The sequence below is a fragment of the Cydia fagiglandana genome, chromosome 16 (assembly GCF_963556715.1).
Source record: "Cydia fagiglandana chromosome 16, ilCydFagi1.1, whole genome shotgun sequence".
NCBI lineage: Eukaryota > Metazoa > Arthropoda > Insecta > Lepidoptera > Tortricidae > Cydia > Cydia fagiglandana.
Genome location: NC_085947.1, coordinates 6,287,099 through 6,309,126, shown reverse-complemented (window position 1 = coordinate 6,309,126; position 22,028 = coordinate 6,287,099). Strand labels below are relative to the sequence as shown.

Genomic DNA, 22,028 nt, shown 5'->3' with positions numbered 1-22,028 from the left:
CAGTTTCCGTCCACTTGACGGATTGGTAAATAACACATTTGATTTATAATTTGCTACTTGCGAAATATAATTTTTATGTGGATAGTTAAATTGTTTAGATATTAAGGGTGCAATAAGTCCAAATTTGTGCAGCAATGAAGTATTATACTCAAATTTCGTCAAGTGGACGGAAACTGACACCGGACGAAAACCAGCACAATGACCCTATAATGTGTTAATTATTATCATAACTCACCTTCGTACTTCGTATAAGACACCTACTATTGTCGTGGTTGGTAACTGATATCTTAACCTTGTGATTTGACTTCAACACAGAGCAAAATAAATAATAATAGTATACCTAAGGTGAGTTCGGCAAAGTTTCGGACGTTTTTAGGTGGGTTGAGATGATGTTGGATTTTATTTTTATTCTCAGCTTGTGGATAAGGTATGGACATGATTCAAGTACACAATTGATAATAACGAAATGTTCTATATAATAGAATTTTATTATCTTTCTAGACGTCATAATGAGTGTTTAAATATAGGAACAAAATAAATTGACAGCATTATTTTTTTACCTGGTGGTGTAAGAACGGACGGGGCTATTAGTTCGTCCCTATTGCCAGTATCATAGAGTTTACTATTGCAAAATAACCGGTATTACCCACTGTTTAATATATAGAAGAATTGGCCTAGGAGTAATTCGGGCTATCATATCCGATCCGATTTTTATTTTTTTGCATTTTTTCCGTTCGATCTTACACCACTCAATTTTCAAGAAATTATGGTTGTCAAACTTTAGATGTTGGGTCAATGAACCCATGTAGGGTCAATGAACCACGTGGGTTCATTGACACCATAAGTGCAGTTGCAGTGCAGGTTGAAAAAAAGTGATGAAAGAGGATTTAAGGATAAAATAATATGAAAGTGGAGGAATGAATACGACCATTTTTAATCATTCTGCGTGTTTATTATTTATAAAGGAAACATATTTGTTTAAGAATAAGAAATCAATTAAGTACGTGGCGTTACTTAGTTAAGTGTAGCGCTCAATACAAGATGATTTCGGAGCTTTATTGTGATTTAATATCTACTATTAATCACATTTACCTAATACCTAATTTAATCAGATATAGTGGTGACACAAATAAAGTTTGAGCATCCCTGAACATTTAAAATCGGATGATTAGCATCCGATCTTTTACCACTTCGTGTAAGACCGGATCTCGGCCTACAGGCATCGTATCAAAATTCCAAATATACAGATATGTCACAAATTTAATAAAAATAACATGTAAAAGAAACAAATAACGCTTCAACTTGCCAGTTATTCAAGAAAAACTGGCGAAGGGTATTTCAGGACACAAAAAAAATCTAATTTTTTGGACATTTGCACTTATCTCGCGAAATGTTAGTCGGAGCGACAAGTGCGAGACAAAACAGCGCATTGCATCACCTTGCCAGCATTAAAAAAAGCCCCGCAACAGGCAGAAAATTTGAATTATACGATCTTACCCGGTTCCGATCTTAGTCGAACTCACCTTACCTTACCATTTACACACCAAATTATGTTTGACAAATATCCTACAATACTTAATACTACCTTACCGTATCATAACCTATTAAATTTTAGTCTTAAATTCCGGAAGCGTAATTTTGTATTTTTTTTCCTTTAATATAAAATTTCAAATTTTGCTCGATAAGAATAAACGTATCTGCTTGTTTAAAAAAAATATTCTTAAATGGGTTTTTAAACTCTTTTTTTTACTTACGATAGAAATCTCACTTATTATTTTCATGGTTAAAAACTTAGCCAAAGCCATCGCCTTAGCCCCCTTGCATGTACATAGTTGTGTACAGTCGACGTCAAAGATATGGTTACACTTTTGCATCTTACTCCTTTGTAATAAGGTGAAAAATGTAAACATATCTTTGACGTCGACTGTACACATATGTCAATTTGTGAGTCAGTAACGGACATGTAACGTAAACAAATGAATTTTAAACATGTGGGCCACTAATGGCGTACCGAACTATTTGAATACTTTGGATGCTACCTACTATACGACGCTAACTGTACGGCCAAGATGAGGAAAAACTATTAAGGCGCCTACTACTAATGCAATACCTTTGTTGTGTGTGAACAGTTTGCTGTAACGTAGAAGACGGGCCCGATTCAGATTTTGAAATAGACATCTATTAGATATCTTTACGGCGGGAGCGATAACCATAGGTTGGAGCGTGACACAGCGATCGGGCCTTTCGCTCCAACCTATGGTATCGCTCCCGCGCCCTCGCAAGTCGCCCGATGTCGTGGCCGAGCCGTTAGACATCACCAAGATACGATAACGATATGTTTAAGATCTAACCTGTCAAATTTGACATTTGCTCGATTCTGGAGATACTCTTGAACGATTTCCACAGGATATGACTTAGAGATCCAATTCACATCTAATATATATCTTACTCTATCTAACGTAAAAGTGACATTGGTTGCTCTGCAAAAGAGAACTAGTTGATATCTAAACTATAACGTATCTAGAATGGATCTAGTACGTGTCGTCTCTTGTGAATATCTTGAAGTTCGAATACGGCAGTTGATTACGTTGACCTGACAGAAGAAGACAGTATTTTTGGTCCGACCTTGTCGAAAACTGATAGATCTGGAAATTCAATGGCCCCTTAAGTATTTGTTTGTAATTATTCGGACAACTATTTGTTTACTGATTTGGTATTTGCTTCTGTTGTGTAAACAATAAACTGAAGAAGTTTATGATAGCGTTTTGTTTTTCACAATTTGAAACTCCCGAATACGCTGAGAACGCTTTTTCAAAACGCTTTTTAACATACTTTCCAGTGGACAATGCTGCGTTCCACCATATAATTCTTTAATTGCTAATTGTTAACACTATCTTGAAATTTGGTCATATAATTATTAGGCCACAGCCCCAAATTAAAATTATGATTTAATCCTCATGAAAATAAAATAATGAATGGCAGTTGCAGGCGTCCATAGGCTACGGGGACCGCTTATCATCACGTTCATAGCTATAAAAGGTAAAGGGATATTCAGGTTTGCAGTTTGCATGAAAAAGGCAGTTAGCTGCAGCTTTTAATTTGCTATAAATACATATATATAACTTATTTACTAAAACATCTTGGTCATCTTAATCTTCAAGGGATAAAGCAAGCGTATGGTCGAAGGTTTACATAAGTACCAACACGCCCTAGGTCAGCGGTTGCTACTTGTCCCCGTCGTCCATGTCGTCTAAGGTCTTGGGCAGGTTGGCGTCGGGCAGTTTAGGGGCGTCGGGCAGTTTGCCCAGGTCGGGCGTCTTGGGGAGGCCGCCCGGCAGGTCCAGGGACACGGCCGCGGAGACCAGCACCAGGAGACACAGCAACAGCTGTAACGTATTGCAAAATGAGTATCGATATAGACATACCCTGAGGATTTTGCAGTAATGATGATGATGATGATGATGCATTCCTGTTATCCCTTATTGGGGACATAGGGCTCGCAGAAGAATCCTCCATTTGTCACGATCTTGAGCGGCTACTTCCAGCTCTTTCCAGCCGAGTCCAGTTGAGCCAGCCAGCAGCAACAGCAGCATTTGAGTTTTGCAGTAATGCCGAAAGAATTCGTTATTGTCTGTTATAACTTTGTTTATTCATAAAATTAGTAGGTAGCCGAAGAGTGCCATCAAATTCTGATAAAATACCAACGAATCATACATTTTAATGGGGCTAAAAGCTACTGCCTACACTGAGGAGAGTAAGGGAACACATACAGCAATACCTACATTACATCATAACTATTTATTAATCTGTGATTACATTCTGTCCTACCTTTTACAAAATCATATAAGGTGCATTGGGGTAATACGATGGAATGGATTTTTGATGAGAAGAGTAGTGTTGAATAAAAGTGACATTCCATTTCCAACTGCAGCTGCAATACTGTTCATTTTACTATGGAAACGCGTCGCTGTCACTGTCAATTTCCATAGTAAAATGAACAGTATTGCAGCTGCAGTTGGAAATGGAATGTCACTCTTAGAACCATCGCAAAACAAAATACAAAAGTTTTTGTTGACAATTTGTGCGTAAGGCGGTAAGAGCAAATAATTGAATTCCATCGAAAAGGGCTGATTTAGACGGCGCGCGAACTCGCATGCGATTTTAGTTACATTGCGGACTGTTGGTTACGTCCAATTCAACAGACCGATCAAAATCCGGAATGGTATGAGACTCGCATGCGAGTTCACGCATCGTCTAAATCAGCCCTAACACTCCAGTAACGTATGTATTAGTTACAATCGGTTGCAGAGATAGCTTACCCCCCTTTCATAGATTTCTTTTTCATGGGGGGTAAACTATATCTGCAGCTGACTGAACCGATAAGCAATAAAAACCTCCTATGAATATTTTTTCGATGAAATAAGACTCTGAGAAGTTGAAATGGTGGAGGTGTTAGACCGATAGTTTAATTCTTAAACGATGTAATATTAATGCTGTAACAGTTAACGTTATTCATGATATGATAGGCAATTTATGTCTCGCCCCTGTTTTTAACTATCTGAATGCACCTTTATTGCCTTATGTAACATACCTACCCTATAATTTTTATCAGTTTTAGTTTTAAAAGGATGTTCATCAATAAACTGGTATTTCTTTATCCGGTTTGCATTATAAAATAAAGAAGGAATTTAATCAAATTAAAATAAAATATAATGTAAAAAAAAAGCTGTTTTGAAAAGCAATGATGAAAGTAGCTTACCACAACTCGCGACATCTTCAAGAAAGGCTGTCAGAGATCCTAATACAATCCCTCTGAGATGGATCTCACTTTTATAACGGATTGGTGCGCGTACGCGTGTTACAGATAATCAAAGTAGTTCTACACATTGTAGGACAACAATACAATCTAACTTGAAGCGGGATGGTTGTTTGTTTGTTGAAACTCTACGTATATCGTATATTACTCGTATAAGGTGTATTCGGGTAATACCGAATGTCGGATAATTCCGAAATTCAGATGAAAATCACCCTAAATTCCATCATAATAAGAGTCTCTTTTCGGAATTATCCGACAGTTTTTGACATTCGGAATTACCCGAGTAAACCTTATATGTCTTCTAGTTTTTTTTTGGGGTTTAAAAAAATGGTACCTACTTACTTACTTACGTTGGCGCTACAACCCTTTGTTGGTCTTGGCCTCCTCCACAATCTTCCTCCAGTTGTCGCGGTGCCTGGCGACCTTCTTCCAGTTGGTAAACTTTCCCATCTTTCTAAGATCTTCTTCTACACAATCTATCCAACGCTTCTTAGGCCCGCCTTTCGGTCTTTTTTGTTGCGGCGTCCACCTTGTCATGACTTTTGGTGCCCTCTTGTCCGGCATCCTTTCAAGGTGACCCGCCCATTTCAGCCGCTGTGACTTAGAGAACCTGACGATGTTCTCGTGCTCTATGAGTACATCCAACTCGTGGTTCATGCTTTGACGATAGGTATCATGTTCTATTACATGGTACCATTTACTTTTTTTTCGGGAAACCATCAAGTTTTGGGTTATTTAGAATCACGAGTATACTGTTGAATGAGACAAAGAAAAAAAGATGTCCCCAGTTTTTCATACAAATTTTAGGTGTCAGTTTTGTAACGGTCCATACAAAATGTATGTGAAAATGCGATACACAACTGTAATTTTTCTGGGACACATTTTTTTTAATCGATATTTCTCGTGATTCTGAGTAGAAATAACCCAAAAGTTGATGGATTTTCGAAAAAAAGTAAATAGGTCAATTTTAGGTGAAAATTCCCTAATACAGTGAAACCTGGTTAATTGGCACCTGGATAAATGGAAAACCTCAATAATTGAAACCAAAAGTCCGGTCCCGGTCCCTTAAGACCAAAAGGCCTCTATAATTGAAATTTTGGAACCTCTATAATTACAATTTAGATTTTAGTGCTTTTCGTAATTTTGCCTCTGTAATTGACTACATCGCAACTTAAGACCTCTATAATTGACACTGTGCTAAAAAAAATCCGTTATTGTTGCTCTTGTTTTTACCTCTATTATTGAAACGAGTCTTACTTATTACCTCTGTAATTGAAATAATGTAGTTGTAGACAGCAGAAACAATATTTTAATAGAAATGACCATTTTATTTATATCTCCATCCAGAATTTAATTTATTTATTGGGTATCTATCACAGCCTGTAGTAGGTGACATAGTTTTGAATAATAAAAAACAAAGTACTTATGCTTTTTAAATTCTAATAAAACTTTCTTCTACAATTCAAGGGAATTTTTTAAACCCAAATGATAAGAAAATAAAGTAGTAATTAATGTAGTGTAAAAGTACAAGTATAGACAGAAGCAATATATAGACCAAAAACCCAGAACGTAAGCGTGTAAATCTACTTTAAATGGTTATTTGCACCTCCATAAAAGAAATTTGTCAGAACGCAACCTCTATTAACGAAAACCTCTCTAATTGACACAACGATTTTTTGAACCTCGTTAATTGACACGACCTGCATAAATGAAAAACCTGGTTAATTGACAAAAACTGGCCGGTCCCTTGAGATTGCAATTATCCAGGTTCCACTGTAGTAATAAGTAAGTATATCCTCCTGCATATAGGTAAATATAATACAACGTCGTGTGATGCGATCCATATTGTGCTCATTTTCACATTCTAGGTAAGTACTGTCATATTATAGAATAACACGTGGGACAAGTGAAACCGACTGCGTGCCATAGTCGATAACATAATATGTCGATAAATGACAAAAAATGAACAATAGAACAATTCAATCGCTTATTACCGATGACAGTGAGTATTGTAATTACTGTCACGTGTCACGGCTCGGACACAAAATAATTAACTAGTTTAATTACTCCCTGCGTCTTAGCGTATTCTCTTGTTGCATCCCATCAACCCTAATAATTGCTCGGAGTAATGCTGAGCCGAACGGAGCCGAGTTTGCCCGAAGGGAGGAGTTTCACATCCCTGAACATAGCCCAGTGCCGTCACACCGCTTGCATCGCCCGGGGTCCGCTCTTGGGTGGCCTGATATATTGGACCCAGGACCTCTATGAAAAAGGTTTTCTAATCAATTACTGCACCTATATGACTCGACTTCTAGTATATTGAGGGCTTCCAATTAATTCTGGCTAGAATAATTCAATGGCGAAGAGAAAAAAAAACAATAGTTTATATACGGGTTCGGAATTTTTATTACATTCAAATCATATTGCAATCACAAAATACCTATTGTATTACTGTAGAAAGTAATACTTCGGTGATAAAAAATAAGCGTTTAATTTTAATCATTATAATTACATAAAACATCGTACGTTAATTAACGTATAAATTAAAAATTCTAAATTCAAGATGATTGCCATTTGCACGCTCCATGGGATTTATCTAGAACAAAAAAGCATAGTTAAATGTTTAAATAATAAAATGTGATAAAAATATGCATACGAGTCACTCACAGCTTAATTCGAACATTTCAACATTCACATGTTTCTTATAACTAGTTATAACCAGACATCGTAAATTGTATAGCATTTTCGGTGCAGTGGAGTGGTGTTAACGGAATTGGTATAAACAATTTAAACCCTAATGATTAATTAGTGTTAATTACGTTAATATTAACCTTAGTTTACTATTTCAGTTGGAATTATCTATACCAGTTCCGTTAACACCACTCCGCTGCACCAAAAATGCTATAAAATTTACGATATCTGCTTATACTCGTACTTAACCTAAAATTGTCCGACAAAAAACAAGGTATAATGGCTCCTCTACACGATGGGCCAACGCCGGCCACTCCAAGGGACGCATTTATGCGTCAGAGGGAGCAAGTGATATTTCTATCTCATTCTACCACATGGCTGCGTCCCTTGGAGTGGCCGGCGTTGGCTCATCGTGTAGAGGAGCAATAAGATAAACGCTCGAGTACTGGTCATGGTCCCATTACATTATTTTCATCTATAGGCATATGTAGGGTGCCATCTATTGGGAATTGGCATGTCGAGTACAAGGACATTTATTTTAAAATTAAGTCCTTTAAAATTCTCCGTTACCTACCTATGTATTGTATAGATATTCCTTTGAAGGTATTGCTTTATTGTCCAGTGCGGGCCGCTGGGTTGGGGTCTGAAATAGAAATTTATCACTTTATACTTAGCGCACAATAAATGTTGTAATATGTAATCTATTTACAATAAGTATTGTATATAGTAAAGAAAATATGATAACCTATAAAAAACATGTTTTTTTTTCTTTATGGAATATGGGGCAAGGCTCATAAAAACTACGGTTGTCGCAAAGCTTTAAATTTTATGACATATTGACTGTATGAAATTAGGTGTGCTCTGCATTATTATTCTAAGGATAAAAACACAACTAGAAAAAATACAAAAATAGGTATTAAGTTGTTATCGTTTTAATTTATGTGCTTAAGTGTCTGAAAATTAATTAATTTCAGAGTTAATCAAAAAATGCTTACATTTCAAGGGCCTTAGATCTGCAAAAGAAGAAAAAAACACTTGATTAAAATAATTATTGTTACTATAATTACTTACTAATGCGTAATGAGAACAAGCATTTTCCTAGTAATTAATAAATTTATGCAAGGGTAAGGCTAACATAGTTTATTTTGCTCGGGACAAGACAAACATTATGAGGATTCCATACAAGTGATAGTTTCATCCCGGTGATAGTCTTACCCCACCTTACCTTATACATATGTACATACTACTAATTTCTCTTAGCTAACTTGCAGAGAACTCAAATATGGAATTTTATCTCCTTAAAATTCGGCTTAGCCGCAGTCGGGTAAAAAACAAGGTTATACTCACTGCCGTAGACGGTGGGACGGCCGAAGGCGGGATCTACATCTTGTGCTGTAAAACAAAAACATTTAAGAAAACAGGCATTTGAAATTAAATTTAATAAAAATTTATGAATGGTACATGAACTAGCTCTATCTCAAAGAACATATTTATTTAAAAGCAACATCAGTTTCTACTGCTTAAATAATTTAGGTGTTTAGTTTAATGAAAACATCTGCAATGAAAAATTTTTATTATAGGTAAATATTTTTAAGAGTCACAAGATTATAGCGGCCGCCATACTATCGCAATTACATTTTCATCAACATAAGTGCATTTATTAATATAATTAAATTACTAAAAGACATAAACAGGAATATAAAACTAAAAATAACTACAATTAAAATAACTAAAACTCAAAAAATTAAAATACCTATCAAAACTTGGTGCCCTCGGGTGCCCAACACGCAGGCAGCGTTCCCGCGCTGGATTACGATTGAAATATCGATTGCGATCGCTACGCTCGTGGTTCAATTTTGGAATCTTTCGCTTGCTTAGGTATCAATATTAGCACAAGCGGTTAAACAACCACTTTTCTCCCTTGTAAAACAAATAACTAATCACATAACCTCATATATATGAATGTGGCCAGGATTTATATTAGAACTATATTTATACCTACCTTATTTATATAGTTTTTAGGGTTCCGTACCCAAAGGGTAAAACGGGACCCTATTACTAAGACTTCGCTGTCCGTCCGTCCGTCCGTCTGTCACCAGGCTGTATCTCACGAACCGTGATAGCTAGACAGTTGAAATTTTCACAGATGATGTATTTCTGTTGCCGCTATAACAACAAATACTAAAAACAGAATAAAATAAAGATTTAAATGGGGCTCCCATACAACAAACGTGATTTTTGACCAAAGTTAAGCAACGTCGGGAGTGGTCAGTACTTGGATGGGTGACCGTTTTTTTTTGCTTTTATTTGTATTTTTTTTGCATTATGGTACGGAACCCTTCGTGCGCGAGTCCGAATCGCACTTGCCCGGTTTTTTACTTACAAACAGAAGGCCGATAGAAAGCAGAGTCCACCACAACTGTAGATAACACAAAATCAGCTTTAAATAAAACAACGAATGAACATACATAATTCATAAATAAAAAATTGTACCTAAGATAATTAAAAAGAGATACTTACAAGCGGGATCTATTGATGGTGTCTGTGCCGCTGTGGATTAATATGACAAATAAAATAAATCAATAAATTGTATTAAACAATTAATTATTTCAATTTTTTCTAGCCAGTTATTTTTATCCCAACTCACCATTATTACCCGGAAGATAAAAGCCTGGGTCTGGGTTCTGGACTGTAATAAAATTATAAATCCCAATAAGAAAAGTATGACACACTACAATTAACAATAAATATTCACGTACACTAACATTCATAAAAAAAACAAGAACATAACTAAGCCCCGAAAAAAAAATGTAATGAGTTAAGTACCTACTTAACACATTCACTGCCCCCGACGCACATGTGCATTCATCGTCATACAAGTTTGTTCTTAGGCCACGCTCCCGGCAGTGAATGCGTTAAAGTAATTTAAGTCACTTAATATTTGAGAAATAAATTTACCTTTTAGGACATGCGTTCCAAGACCACCACCAGCTATGCCTTATTTAGTAGATATGTCAATACATACTGTCATACATACTTCAATAAGTATCCACAACACAATCATAAAAGACTCGACGCACAATAAATATCACAATCACTATAAAATTCCCTTAAAACCTCTATAAGTATTTTTTAAATGGGTCACTCTTGTAATCTTAAAGAGTAAGACCAAGAAAAGTCTGCACAGATTGAGACACACCGCAGCTAGTGCAGGTGTTATTTTAACCGTCAAACTTCTATAAAATTATGACGTATAAATAAATAACATTGGCAGTGCGTGTGTGCTGTCAAAATCTCTGCAGACTTTTCCTAGTCTCTATATGTGTACATTTGACGAAAACAACTAAATTGGGAAAAAGGGTAGAAAGTTGCATCGAAGCGAGCAAGGCGCATGCCAGTAATAGACGAAGTCCCCACGGTCTGAATTTAAGATTCTGAATATCTATGGTTACATGATACATTCTGGATATTATCTATATGATGTGCTTTTTTAGGGTCCCGTACCCAAAGGGTAAAACGGGACCCTATTACTAAGACTTCGCTGTCCGTCCGTCCGTCCGTCCGTCCGTCTGTCTGTCACCAGGCTGTATCTCACGAACCGTGATAGCTAGACAGTTAAAATTTTCACAGATGATGTATTTCTGTTGCCGCTATAACAACAAATACTAAAAACAGAATAAAATAAAGATTTATGTGGGGCTCCCATACAGAAAACGTGATTTTTGACCAAAGTTAAGCAACGTCGGGCGTGGTCAGTACTTGGATGGGTGACCGTTTTCTTTTTGCATTTTTTCTCCGTTTTTTTTGCTTTATGGTACGGAACCCTTCGTGCGCGAGTCCGACTCGCACTTGCCCGGTTTTTGTCCGTGGTATTTGCTTTTTCCATTCAAAAATTTAAATACCTTAGATTAAAAATCTTCCTCTGATTTTTTTCCGAAACCATAGAGATTCCAGTAGGTACTTACTTAATTTTCGACCGTTATCCTAGAAACTGATCGAGCGATAATCTATGTACTTAAATTACGTGAGTGACCCGTTTTGAATATTTTTTCTGATAACACAATTCACAACAAACATTTTACGTTAAACTTACTAATAGTTGAAGGAGGAGTCGCATCTGTTAAAAAAATGTTTTAAATTAATTTTATACCTAATCAAAGTTCAATGTGTTAGTTACGAAGGACAAAAAAAGATAGAGCCAATTCACATGCTTAGAATAAATCATTATAAAACTAAATTATTATCCTTAATCCTTATGTTTTATATCATAACTTAATCTTAACGTTACAGTTCAAAAAACTGATTATGTAATTGCAATGTTGGCAAAATGCTGATCTCCACTATTTGCATCTTGCGTACTGTTGCTACTCATTTGCTATCTACTCATGCCTAGAAAAACAAAATTGGCCATGGTTTTTTTTACTACTATGCAAGTAAAAATTTGAAATTTACGAAAAACTAGCATAGAAGTGAAAAAAAAATTACGCAAACGATGTGTCGCGCCCAAACGCCCTGTATATTTGCCATTTTAAAAATCATCCCGCTTTCAAAGTTACTTGGCTGATACGATGTGCAGGAGTTATGTCCCATACATGATTATACTCACCACCGGCACCGGTGTTGGCACCGCCCAGGTAGAAGCCTGGATCCGGGTTAGCTGAAACAAACATAGCAGAAATATTGACGAGTAGAAGATAAATAAGTTACAGCTTGGCAAAAAAGAGTAGAAATTAAAAAGTGACAGCACAAATTGGTTTGAAAGGGACGATACTACAGTGTTGCCACTTTTTAATTTCTACTCTTTTTTGCCAAGCTGTAAAATCTATTTTGGTGGTAGGTAGGTAGGTTTTGTTTTGGTGGTTTGATGTATACAAGGTTTTAAATCCAACTGTAGGTAATTTCTTTTTTTTTTTCTAAATAGTAGGTAATGCTATATTATGAACATTTTATACGATGATAAGGAGCTCGTAGAGGTACCTACGTTGCAAAAATCCATTTAATTACACAGTTTTTTCTGTGCTTACGTATAGCATTTAAAATAAAAGTAAGTACCTATAACTACCTACCTAATGATTTCATTATGCGTGGTCCTACAAGCACTTAGCCGGTCATTTATTTATCTTCGAAATAAAATCAAAATACATACAAATCAATATACGATATTGTAGATTGCCTTGTCTCTATCAAAATGATCAATTTAAAAATAATAATAATGGTCTTACAGATTACAACGTTGTCACCACCAGAAGGTCTGTAGAAGCTGGAATCGACACCTAAAATAAAAACATACAAGCTTATTTCATTGTAAAATATTCAGCCAAAATATATGTCTCTCTGACAATTTGGGGGCTTTCTAACTTAAATCGTTAGGTATGCTTCACATCGTTGCCACAGATCCAGATCGTAAAAAGTATAGTTACATAAGTGACCCAATAATCTGAGCAATACAGGCTAGATTAAACTAAGGTATTGTAAAATGTTCCACAGATAGGTTACCCTACTAGAGTTGTTACTTTCAATTGAAGGGATGTTTACAAAAACAACATAACTGACTACACAGGTTGACACCTGAAACGATTAACAATGTTCTTAAAAAAGTGTCAACCGCTCTAAGCAGTTATGTTGTTTTTGTAAACATCCCTTCAATTGACATCAAACGTCCAAAACTTAACTTTAGGTAGGTATATGTATATGTAATTACTTAAAAGTTACCATTTACGAGTATGTCAACCGTATTTTTTTTCTCATTGACCACCACTATTTATTATGGTAAGTAATTAAATCCAGGTCCAAGGGAGGTCCAAGAGGTAGGCCTATGTTCAGCAATGGACGTCTTATGGCTGAGATGAAGTAATTAAATGCAAGTTTGTACATAATAAAGGCGTATAAAATAAATTATGAGTAATGTAGGTATTTACCCTGATTTGGTTGTCCAACTGTTTTCACTGAAATAAAAGGGAGGTATCAATCAATCAAATAATTTATTCGCCAGAATACAGTATTCAGATTAGAATATAAGTGAGCAAGAGACAAAAAGAAACTTCTAAAGAACAAAGCCGATTGTGACAAATACATTACTGTGCAAATCAGATAGTAGCATTTTATTATAACATAATTCTTTGATAATATCAACATTGCATAATCTGTGTCCCTAGTGAAAAAAGGTATAAGTCTCGGGCAGCGCAGTTGTAAATGGGCATAAGTTCCAAGTAACACCTGTGCCCTTTTACTCCTAAGCTGTGTGAGACTTGTACCCTTTTTCACTAGGGCCACAGATATGTACGTAATAGCAAAGAGAATTTAGTATAGAGGCATGAGGCATATCATCAAAGTAAATTTTGTAGTCACAGTAAATTTACTGCCATGCATCTTTTGACACAGTAGTATTGAAAGTTTTATAACGCCATTTGACTATGATCCTTGTTCTTTCACTGATACTTATGTGCTAGTTTCTTAGTAGACTTTATTTAGTCTTAGTTTTATCCTCTAGCCGCCCATACGTCAAACCTTGCCAAGCAAAATGAAATTTTATTTTGTCAACACAAAGTTCAAATTAGAATGGAACAGGAGACCTTCTTATAGGTCTCTGGGCGGCTAGAGGTTATATATATATCCTTGGGAATAGTCAATAAAAAGTGTACCTGTATCACCTGGTTGTTCCACAATATTAACTGTAAGAAACAAAATAAAGTAGGTATTAAAAGAAGAGCTAGGTTTTGTGTAAATCGACTACACATAATAGTAATACAATTTGGTACCTTGGCCAGGACCGGGGTTGTTGTCCACTACGTTAACTGGAAGAAAGAGAACAAGTTAATTCAGCATCACTATTCCAGCTTAGAAAAATTCTACCTACAGATCAGGCAAAAGTTAGGAGTAGCAGTTATGAGGAACGACCAGCGAACTGATATACATGGAAGTATTCTGTCCGCTCAGTTATGACCCAACGTAAACTATTCGATTGTAGGCGGTGCTTACAAACTGTTCGATTCGCAACTTCAGTTCGACCGAGATGACAGTCAGTGACGGATGGCTAAATTGATTTATAAAAACAACGTTTTTTTGTAATTAAAAATGTCTTCATGTGTCGTGAAGTGGTGCAGAAGTTATTTTAGTTCATACTAAGGACAGTGGAATCACTTTTCACTTGTAGTAAACAGATAACTTCAGTAAAATTTGGAATAAACATGACGATTTATTTTCAATACTACCGTGCTAGGCTAAAACGTAACAACTGCATACGACTTTCATAACAACATACGACTTTTTAAATTGCGAGGATAATAGGGATGGTGTTATGCCAAATAAAGTAGACGATTTTATTAACTTGTGTTTAGTTTCGGTATTTTCTATATAATTATAAATATAGTAATAAATTCCTTCTTACAGATTTGTTTTTCCTTTTTTATTTCATGAGATGGAGCTATAAAAAAACTACCTAGTTATTTCAAATTAATAATCAAATTTGGTATTGTAATTTTACATTACTTTCCATTCAGATTCGCACAAGATGCTATTCGCAGAGAACTATGGAAAAAGCTGTCCAATTAGAGAGACATGAAATTGAGTGGATGCCTGTCAAGATATCTAGAATATGTTCTATTCACGAGATATACCCGTGAGATAATCATACCCGGTCTCCTATATGTAGATACATTTTTTTCTATCGCGCTTTCACTGGATTAATTTAACAAATACACACATTATCTGAAAATGTTGATCATTTGAATCCACCCTCTACGTTTACTGTCACATATATGTAGGTTCTCTCTCAAGCTATTTCCGTCAGTAGAAAAGAGCGGCAAATTTGAAAATGTAAGCGCGCGAATGGCTGTGGTCCCATACAAAATTTTAATTTTGCACCTTTCTTTCTAATGACAAACTTGCTTGACCGGCTATATACATATAAAATATTTCCATTGGAACTGGAAGTGGGGATTTATTGTGACTCCGCCTGTTTAAATATTTTTGACCCGATTCGTGTACCCATGTAAATTTTGCAGACTGTATAGCCAGTCCGATTTCTAAGATCAAGTTCGCCATACATTTACTTACTTTATCTTAGAAAAACGGACAGACTATACTTGAACGTAACTTCGCACTGCCATACAAATTGATACTAAAATATACAAAATACTTATTATAGCGGAATACATTTATACAACAATGATATATTTACTTATGTTGAGTTAGTCTGTCATTTCATAACAACATTTTAACTAGTTATCTTTTAATCTGCATTAAATTATTATACGTGAATTATTTGACTGGTTCTTCAATGTATGGCATAAACCTATCCCTGTCCAAGTCATATTCTAATCAAATATGAACCGCGAACTCTCAGCGGCCAGTACGTACAGCAAGAAGGTTATTAGCGGATTAATGTCGCTGATTGGTAGTTATTGACATTATATGCATTTCATCTACGCTTAGCTATGTACCATTAGTATAATAAAGACGACTATTATTTCGTTTACCAGCTTTGATTACAGGCTCTGTAAGCGCGTCGTCTTATTTGAATGTAGGCGTAATTGTGTATGTGTGCTAATTGGGCCCGAGAATTTGAACGGTAATGTTCCTAAAGGCGGTTTCCATACTAAATATATGCGTTCACTGGGAACGACCCAAAAAATATTATTACAGTCTATAATTATTAATAATTAATTAATTATGCATGTTCTGTGTGCAGTTTTTTCTGGCAGCTGTTACTTCTGTTGCACTAACCTCAATTCAATAATATATGTATAGAATTATGTAGGCACTTATGTAGAATTGTAACACATATGTACATGTTGTAAGAGAAATATGACAGGTATTTAATAAGCTAACAAGGAAGAATTCAGATAAGTAGTGAGAATTCCAGAGCAATAAAATTCGTGTTCATGATTGGATGATCTGGATGTGATATTAACGATATAAGACGAAAAAAAATTGTTTTTACGACCTGTTAAACTTAATATGTATATCTATGTATATTAAAGGTTAATTTTAACTTACCACCTTGCGCAGAAGCCATAGCAATGGCGCCCAAAAGAAGAATCTGAAACACACGAATATGATTCATTTTGAATCGTCAGCTCAGACTGGAACTATAAATATTTTAAACCAATGCTACTGTGTGAATCTGTTTATATATTCTAGTTATCTTTTAGATAAGATACAGTCCTCTCAAATTTTGACACTGAAATAATCGCGGTTGTGTCATCTAATGCGGCTGTTCGCTATAAAAAACAGATTGACTGCAATCTTATTGTTTGGGTGCCTCTTGAATCAAGGTTTCGGCTAAGGTAACCTACGAATATGTGTATAAATAATAAGTATTAAGACTAATCAACTAAAGTTCCTTATAATATAGTGCACATCAGAACAAAATATGTTTTAACCCTTAAAGAATATATCGTAATCATTTCCCGTTAGGTAAGGGATTTGTATAGGAGGTGTAATATTATAGTTATTTGTTTTACAAGGGGGCAAAGTCGTTGTTTAACCGCTCGTGCTAATATTGATACCCGAGCAAGCGAAAGATTCCAAAATTGAACCACGAGCGTAGCGAGTGGTTCGAAAAATGGAATCTTGAGCGTTGTGAGGGTTTCAAAGCACTAGGGTTAAACAAAATTTGCCCCCGAGTGAAACACAAAATTTTTCACCACACCAACCCGAAGCAAATATTAAATGTAAAATATCAAACAAAATCAAACCAAATCAAATCCAAATGAATGTTATTAAATATTTATTATCCAAAATCATCATTTAAAAGTCAATTCTACCAGCAAACATAAGAAAACAACTCAAAATTTGCATTTGATTACTTTGCCTCACATGTGAATAAAATGCAACTTTGCTATCAGTGTTTGAAGTGCAAAGTAAGCCTTTCCGAGCTGGTGTGGTGAAAAATACTTTTTAATACAATAGTAACTCGAGAGGTAGCGTCCCTTAACAAAGAGTTGATTTAAGGCCTCTATTCTAATCTACTCGTATATAAAAATCTCTGAATAAACGCAAGTGTACGGCATACGTGACATCGGCACTCTATAAACAAGGATCCTTAAAATAAATATAGTGGTGGGAAAAACAATACGTCCAAGGACCATGCTGCGGCGCTGGCGCATACAAACAATACTAATAGTACATTTGTTTGGTACATATTTGTACAAGTATGAGTTTCGAGGACAAATAGGTAGGTAGTGTGTTAATTTAAATCAGGCGCCAATTGCACCATCCCACTAACATGGGGTTAACCGGTTAAACCAGTTACCATGGTTACCAGAACAATTTGACACTGGGTTAACGGTTTAACGGGTTAACCCCGGGTTAGTGGGATAATGCAAGTGGTGCTAGACAATTTAAATTTACACTTTTTTGGATTAGACAGAACTTCGCAGAACAAAAATCAGCAAACACGATTAATACATTTCATACATTTGCCTCCTTTTTCAGAAGAACAAAGCTTAAAAATATTGTAAACTGTACTAAGAAATTATATTAGCCTTGGTTTAAGTTATTCTTAGTAAATTTTAAAGTAGGTAAGCGTCAATTTTGACCTGTAGTTCTACAGGTCAAAATTCAAGTTTTCAAGCAAACACATGAGTAAACTTTAAAATCATGATTATTTTCACTAACGAACACCTATGAAAACGGATGCAGAATTATTATGATATGAGTAATAAGTAGAACAGGTTCAATGAATTCTGCTTATCGTATCTCACTGATAAAATATGAAACTTAGGTCACAACTCACAATGACTCGATTTTTGTTACTGTTTACTACAACTTATTTACTTGTACTTGGTTGAAGTATAAACACATTTAACTAGCCTCACACAATTACTAAAGTAACACGCACACTTCAGGTAATTGCTTCCTGAAATATATGTGAAATAGAAAGATTAGATTAAGTATCTATGTCTGAGATTCACATTGACGAATTGACAGTAATGGCGCTTATCAGGCTAAACAGTTGGAGATAACAAAAATTAAATGGCCGGCCATAAAAAAGCGTTGCAAGAAAATAATGGACAGTATAATATTTCGCTGATATAATATAATAGGTAGGTACCTACGTAATAAAAGAATAGAGAGAATGCTTTTGGCATTAAGTCCGCCTTTTGTACGATAAGTTTTATTTTGTGTAATAAAGTTTAAATAAATAAATAAAAGAGATATATCCAATTTGTGAGATCTTCCCAAGTTTTTGGAGCTTTCCGCATCATAAGGTAAGACATTGAGTTTAAGACTTGAGCATTGAGCAAGACGCCTTGTTGGGATGTGAATAGGGTTTCTGCTTGAGAGTTCTCGAGGCGGGAAATCTCGAGAAATTTGTCCTTGGTCGAGACGGGAAAAAAAATTCAATGCCTCGAGAACTCGAGAAATATATAAATCTCATGTATATAATAAGTAAAAAAAAAACACGTGTATAACACGTGATCTGTCTATAGTGTATTTCTTTAGGTAGTAAAATAAACGTAAACAATGTTTTTTTAACATTTTCAAGTACCTAAAACATTTATTAGTTAACCAAACATATGAAAAACTGCCTTGATCCGTCCTCTAGAGTTAGACCAAGATAAGACTCTCAGACGTCAAACCTCTATGGAATTATGACGTATAAAATAACACTTGCACTGCGCGGACTATCAAAATCGCTGCAGACTTTTCTTGGTTTAACTCTATCATCCTGGCATCAACCGATTTTCATGTTTTGAACTACTAACCTCAAATGTCTCAAGAAATCGTCTCGTTTTAGGGTCTTTAATATGGCCAGGTAGTAGCAAATATTACAAAACTAAATTACTGTTGATTAATCAAATTATCGCGATATATTCCTAAGCAAAATAGCACAATTTTAGCTGCTTCATTGTTACGTTGAGTAATTATTAATATTACGTAGATAGTAAAACTTCTATAAGGTTTTCACATCGAGTTAAATTGACTTGAATGCTGACTTGAATATTCTTGCTTAAAAAATACTATTCCTAATAATTGTGGTTTGATTAAATTTTAAAAAATACCTAAATAAATACACTACACCATTATATCACATCGCTGGCGCGTACGCTTGCTATATTGTCTTTATTGTTCGTTGTTGATTTTTTTATTATTAAGTGCAATTCATGGTAACTAAAATTTTACCATTTGTTTGATTATTGATCTCACCTACGACTCCTATGAGTCTGATTTGTAAAAAATGCAAAATTTTTAAATAACATGGTGTTTGTTGAAACTTTCAAATTTTCTCGAACTACTCGAGAAACTCGAGAAATCTTGGTCGAGAATTCCCGTGCCTCGAGAAATAAAAAAGGCCGAGAAACCAGAAACCCTAGATGTGAAACATTGCGGCGGCGTTTACTTTATATACTTAGGTATATTACTTAAACATATATATATCAGACTTAATTAGGTTTTTCACATGTTATAGAGTTAGACCAAGATAAGGCTGCAACGATTTTGATAGCACATGCAATTATATATATTCGGGTAATTTCGTATGTCGGATAATTCCGAAAATCAGATGAAAATGACCCAAAATTCCATCATTAATAAGAGTCCGTTTTCGGAATCATCCAACGATTTTCGACATTCGTAATTACCCGAATATACCTTAAAAGTGTTATTTTAAACGTTAAACTACTATGAAATTATGACATATAAATAACACTTGCACTGCGTGTGCTATCAAAATGACTAAATCTATAAACCGAACTCACCGCTACAGCCTTCATGATAATTTTTTGACAATATCCAATTGGCACAGAGAGACAGACAAGACAACAGGCGATGGTCATAGGTGCTCCGTTATATACCTACCTACTTGCGGATAACCCCCCGACCTGAACTAATATTGACAACCCAAACAAATTGTGAATGCGAGCGTTAGGTAAACTATGGATTGAACACATGTGCCTAAATTATGAGTTTTTGAAACACGTGCAAAGTTGTAGGTATAATATGCGTTTTTAGGGTTCCGTACCTCAAAAGGAAAAAACGGAACCCTTATAGGATCCCTCGTGCGTCTGTCTGTCTGTCCGTCTGTCACAGCCCATTTTCTCGGAAAGTACTGGACCAATTAAGTTGAAATTTGGTACACATATGTAAATTAGTGACCCAAAGATGGACATATTTTTTTTATAATTTTAAAATACATAGGTTCGAAGTTATTTAAGAAAAAAATAAAAAAATTATCATTCCCCCCCTTTATCTCCGAACTACTGGGTCTAAAATTCTGAAACAATACACAAAATAGTTCTTTACCCATAGATGACAGGAAAACCTATTATAAATGTGCAGTCAAGCGTGAGTCGGACTTATGTACGGAACCCTAGAAACGCGGGTCCGACTCGCACTTGGCCGATTTTTTTATATAAGTAATTAAAAAAAAAAACATAAAACCCAACTGTATTAGAAATGGCATTAGGTAGGCAAATAAAAACACTGGCGAAGTGCGACTCAATTCAAGATTGGTCTCGAGAGTGGAACAAAGGAACAAACATACGAATCATATTGACAAACACATAACCCCCCTTGGAGTCGCGCAGTCGGGTAATTAAAATAGTCGTCAAGGGTACTCCTTACTCGTTGTTATTGATTCGCCACAGTAATCATCTAGGCATACTATGACATGACAAACAAATTTTTATTAAATTAGAAAAAAAAAAGGAAAATGAAAATGTAGACGCGAAGGGTGAATATCGCTATTATAAAATTGGTTAGCCAGACTATATGTGCCTATTATACTTACTTAATTTTAATATAGTATTACATGCTAAAGCGTTCAAAAGAAGGTCGCTTTCGTAAAAAAACTACCTACTTAGTGGCTATGCCAATTCTTGGGATTAGTTGCCAAGCGGACCCGGGCAGGTCTAACTCATATATAAGTAAGCTGCGGCAAAAAGTAAGGACAACGCTAAGAAAATGATGAAGATGACTTCATATGTATACTTACCTACCATTTACAATATATGCGGATGGAAACAATACATTATGTGTTTTTGAAACACCTTGAAAAAAATTTTTATTGCACAAGTGTTTTCTCATAGGTGTTTTTCTGTAGGTATGCGTGAAATTATTGAAAATATGGTGGATGTCTGGTATTGCTTGATCATTGTAACCACCTATATACTTACTTTACTCTTTGATTGTAACCACACGATTGGTACACACACAAGTGATCCTTCCTCATACATATATCTACAATAAACTTATGGCCTCATACATATGCCTACTATTGTGGGAATTTTGGTAGTCTGTGTGTACATATCTTGATTGGACATGTTTTGGTTAATTGACACGGGCTTTCCGGAAACAGACTTGTTTTTAACCAACTCTCAGAAAATGAACAAGGAAAACAAATAAGTATAATAGCCGAGCCGTCTGAATTTCTGCTGATTATTGGATACTTACTTATTTGTGAGCGATTTTAACTTATTTTTTTAGACGTATTGCCCCTGATTGTATTCTACAGGGTGTAATCGTTAAGTGTGGCCAGGCGATAATTGCGTAAATATAACAGATATCAGAAAACTTC

The 22,028-nt window shown here is 35.3% G+C and overlaps 1 protein-coding gene and 2 long non-coding RNA genes across 3 annotated transcripts in view; all 3 read right to left on the bottom strand.

Moving 5' to 3' along the window:
* LOC134671883 (uncharacterized) overlaps window positions 1–482 on the bottom strand; it is a 40,820-nt gene extending 40,338 nt beyond the window's left edge. Inside the window, exon 1 of the long non-coding RNA XR_010099282.1 lies at window positions 204–482. This is a non-coding gene — a long non-coding RNA (uncharacterized LOC134671883). The remainder of the gene's footprint in view (window positions 1–203) is intronic.
* A 2,599-nt stretch (window positions 483–3,081) lies between these two features.
* On the bottom strand, window positions 3,082–4,866 carry LOC134672294 (uncharacterized). Its single transcript, XR_010099318.1, has 2 exons — window positions 4,760–4,866; window positions 3,082–3,386 (listed from the first exon to the last, which is right to left on the bottom strand). It is a non-coding gene; the product is annotated as an uncharacterized LOC134672294 (long non-coding RNA).
* Window positions 4,867–8,467: 3,601 nt separating this feature from the next.
* On the bottom strand, window positions 8,468–20,264 carry LOC134672205 (uncharacterized). The gene is made up of 9 exons (XM_063530106.1): window positions 20,212–20,264; window positions 16,505–16,547; window positions 14,266–14,301; window positions 14,149–14,178; window positions 13,426–13,452; window positions 12,730–12,780; window positions 12,114–12,164; window positions 8,855–8,899; window positions 8,468–8,520 (listed from the first exon to the last, which is right to left on the bottom strand). The coding sequence occupies exons 1-9, from the start codon at window positions 20,224–20,226 to the stop codon at window positions 8,468–8,470; spliced, it is 351 nt and encodes a 116-aa protein (XP_063386176.1). The 5' UTR covers window positions 20,227–20,264.
* Window positions 20,265–22,028: the final 1,764 nt, after the last annotated feature.

Coding starts and splice junctions, on each gene's coding strand:
- LOC134672205 (XM_063530106.1), bottom strand. Junction 14,179..14,265: donor CAACCCCGGTCCTGGCCAAG/GTACCAAATTGT, acceptor TGTTTCTTACAG/TTAATATTGTGGAACAACCA. Junction 8,521..8,854: donor CCGTCCCACCGTCTACGGCA/GTGAGTATAACC, acceptor CTTCTTTTGCAG/ATCTAAGGCCCTTGAAATGT.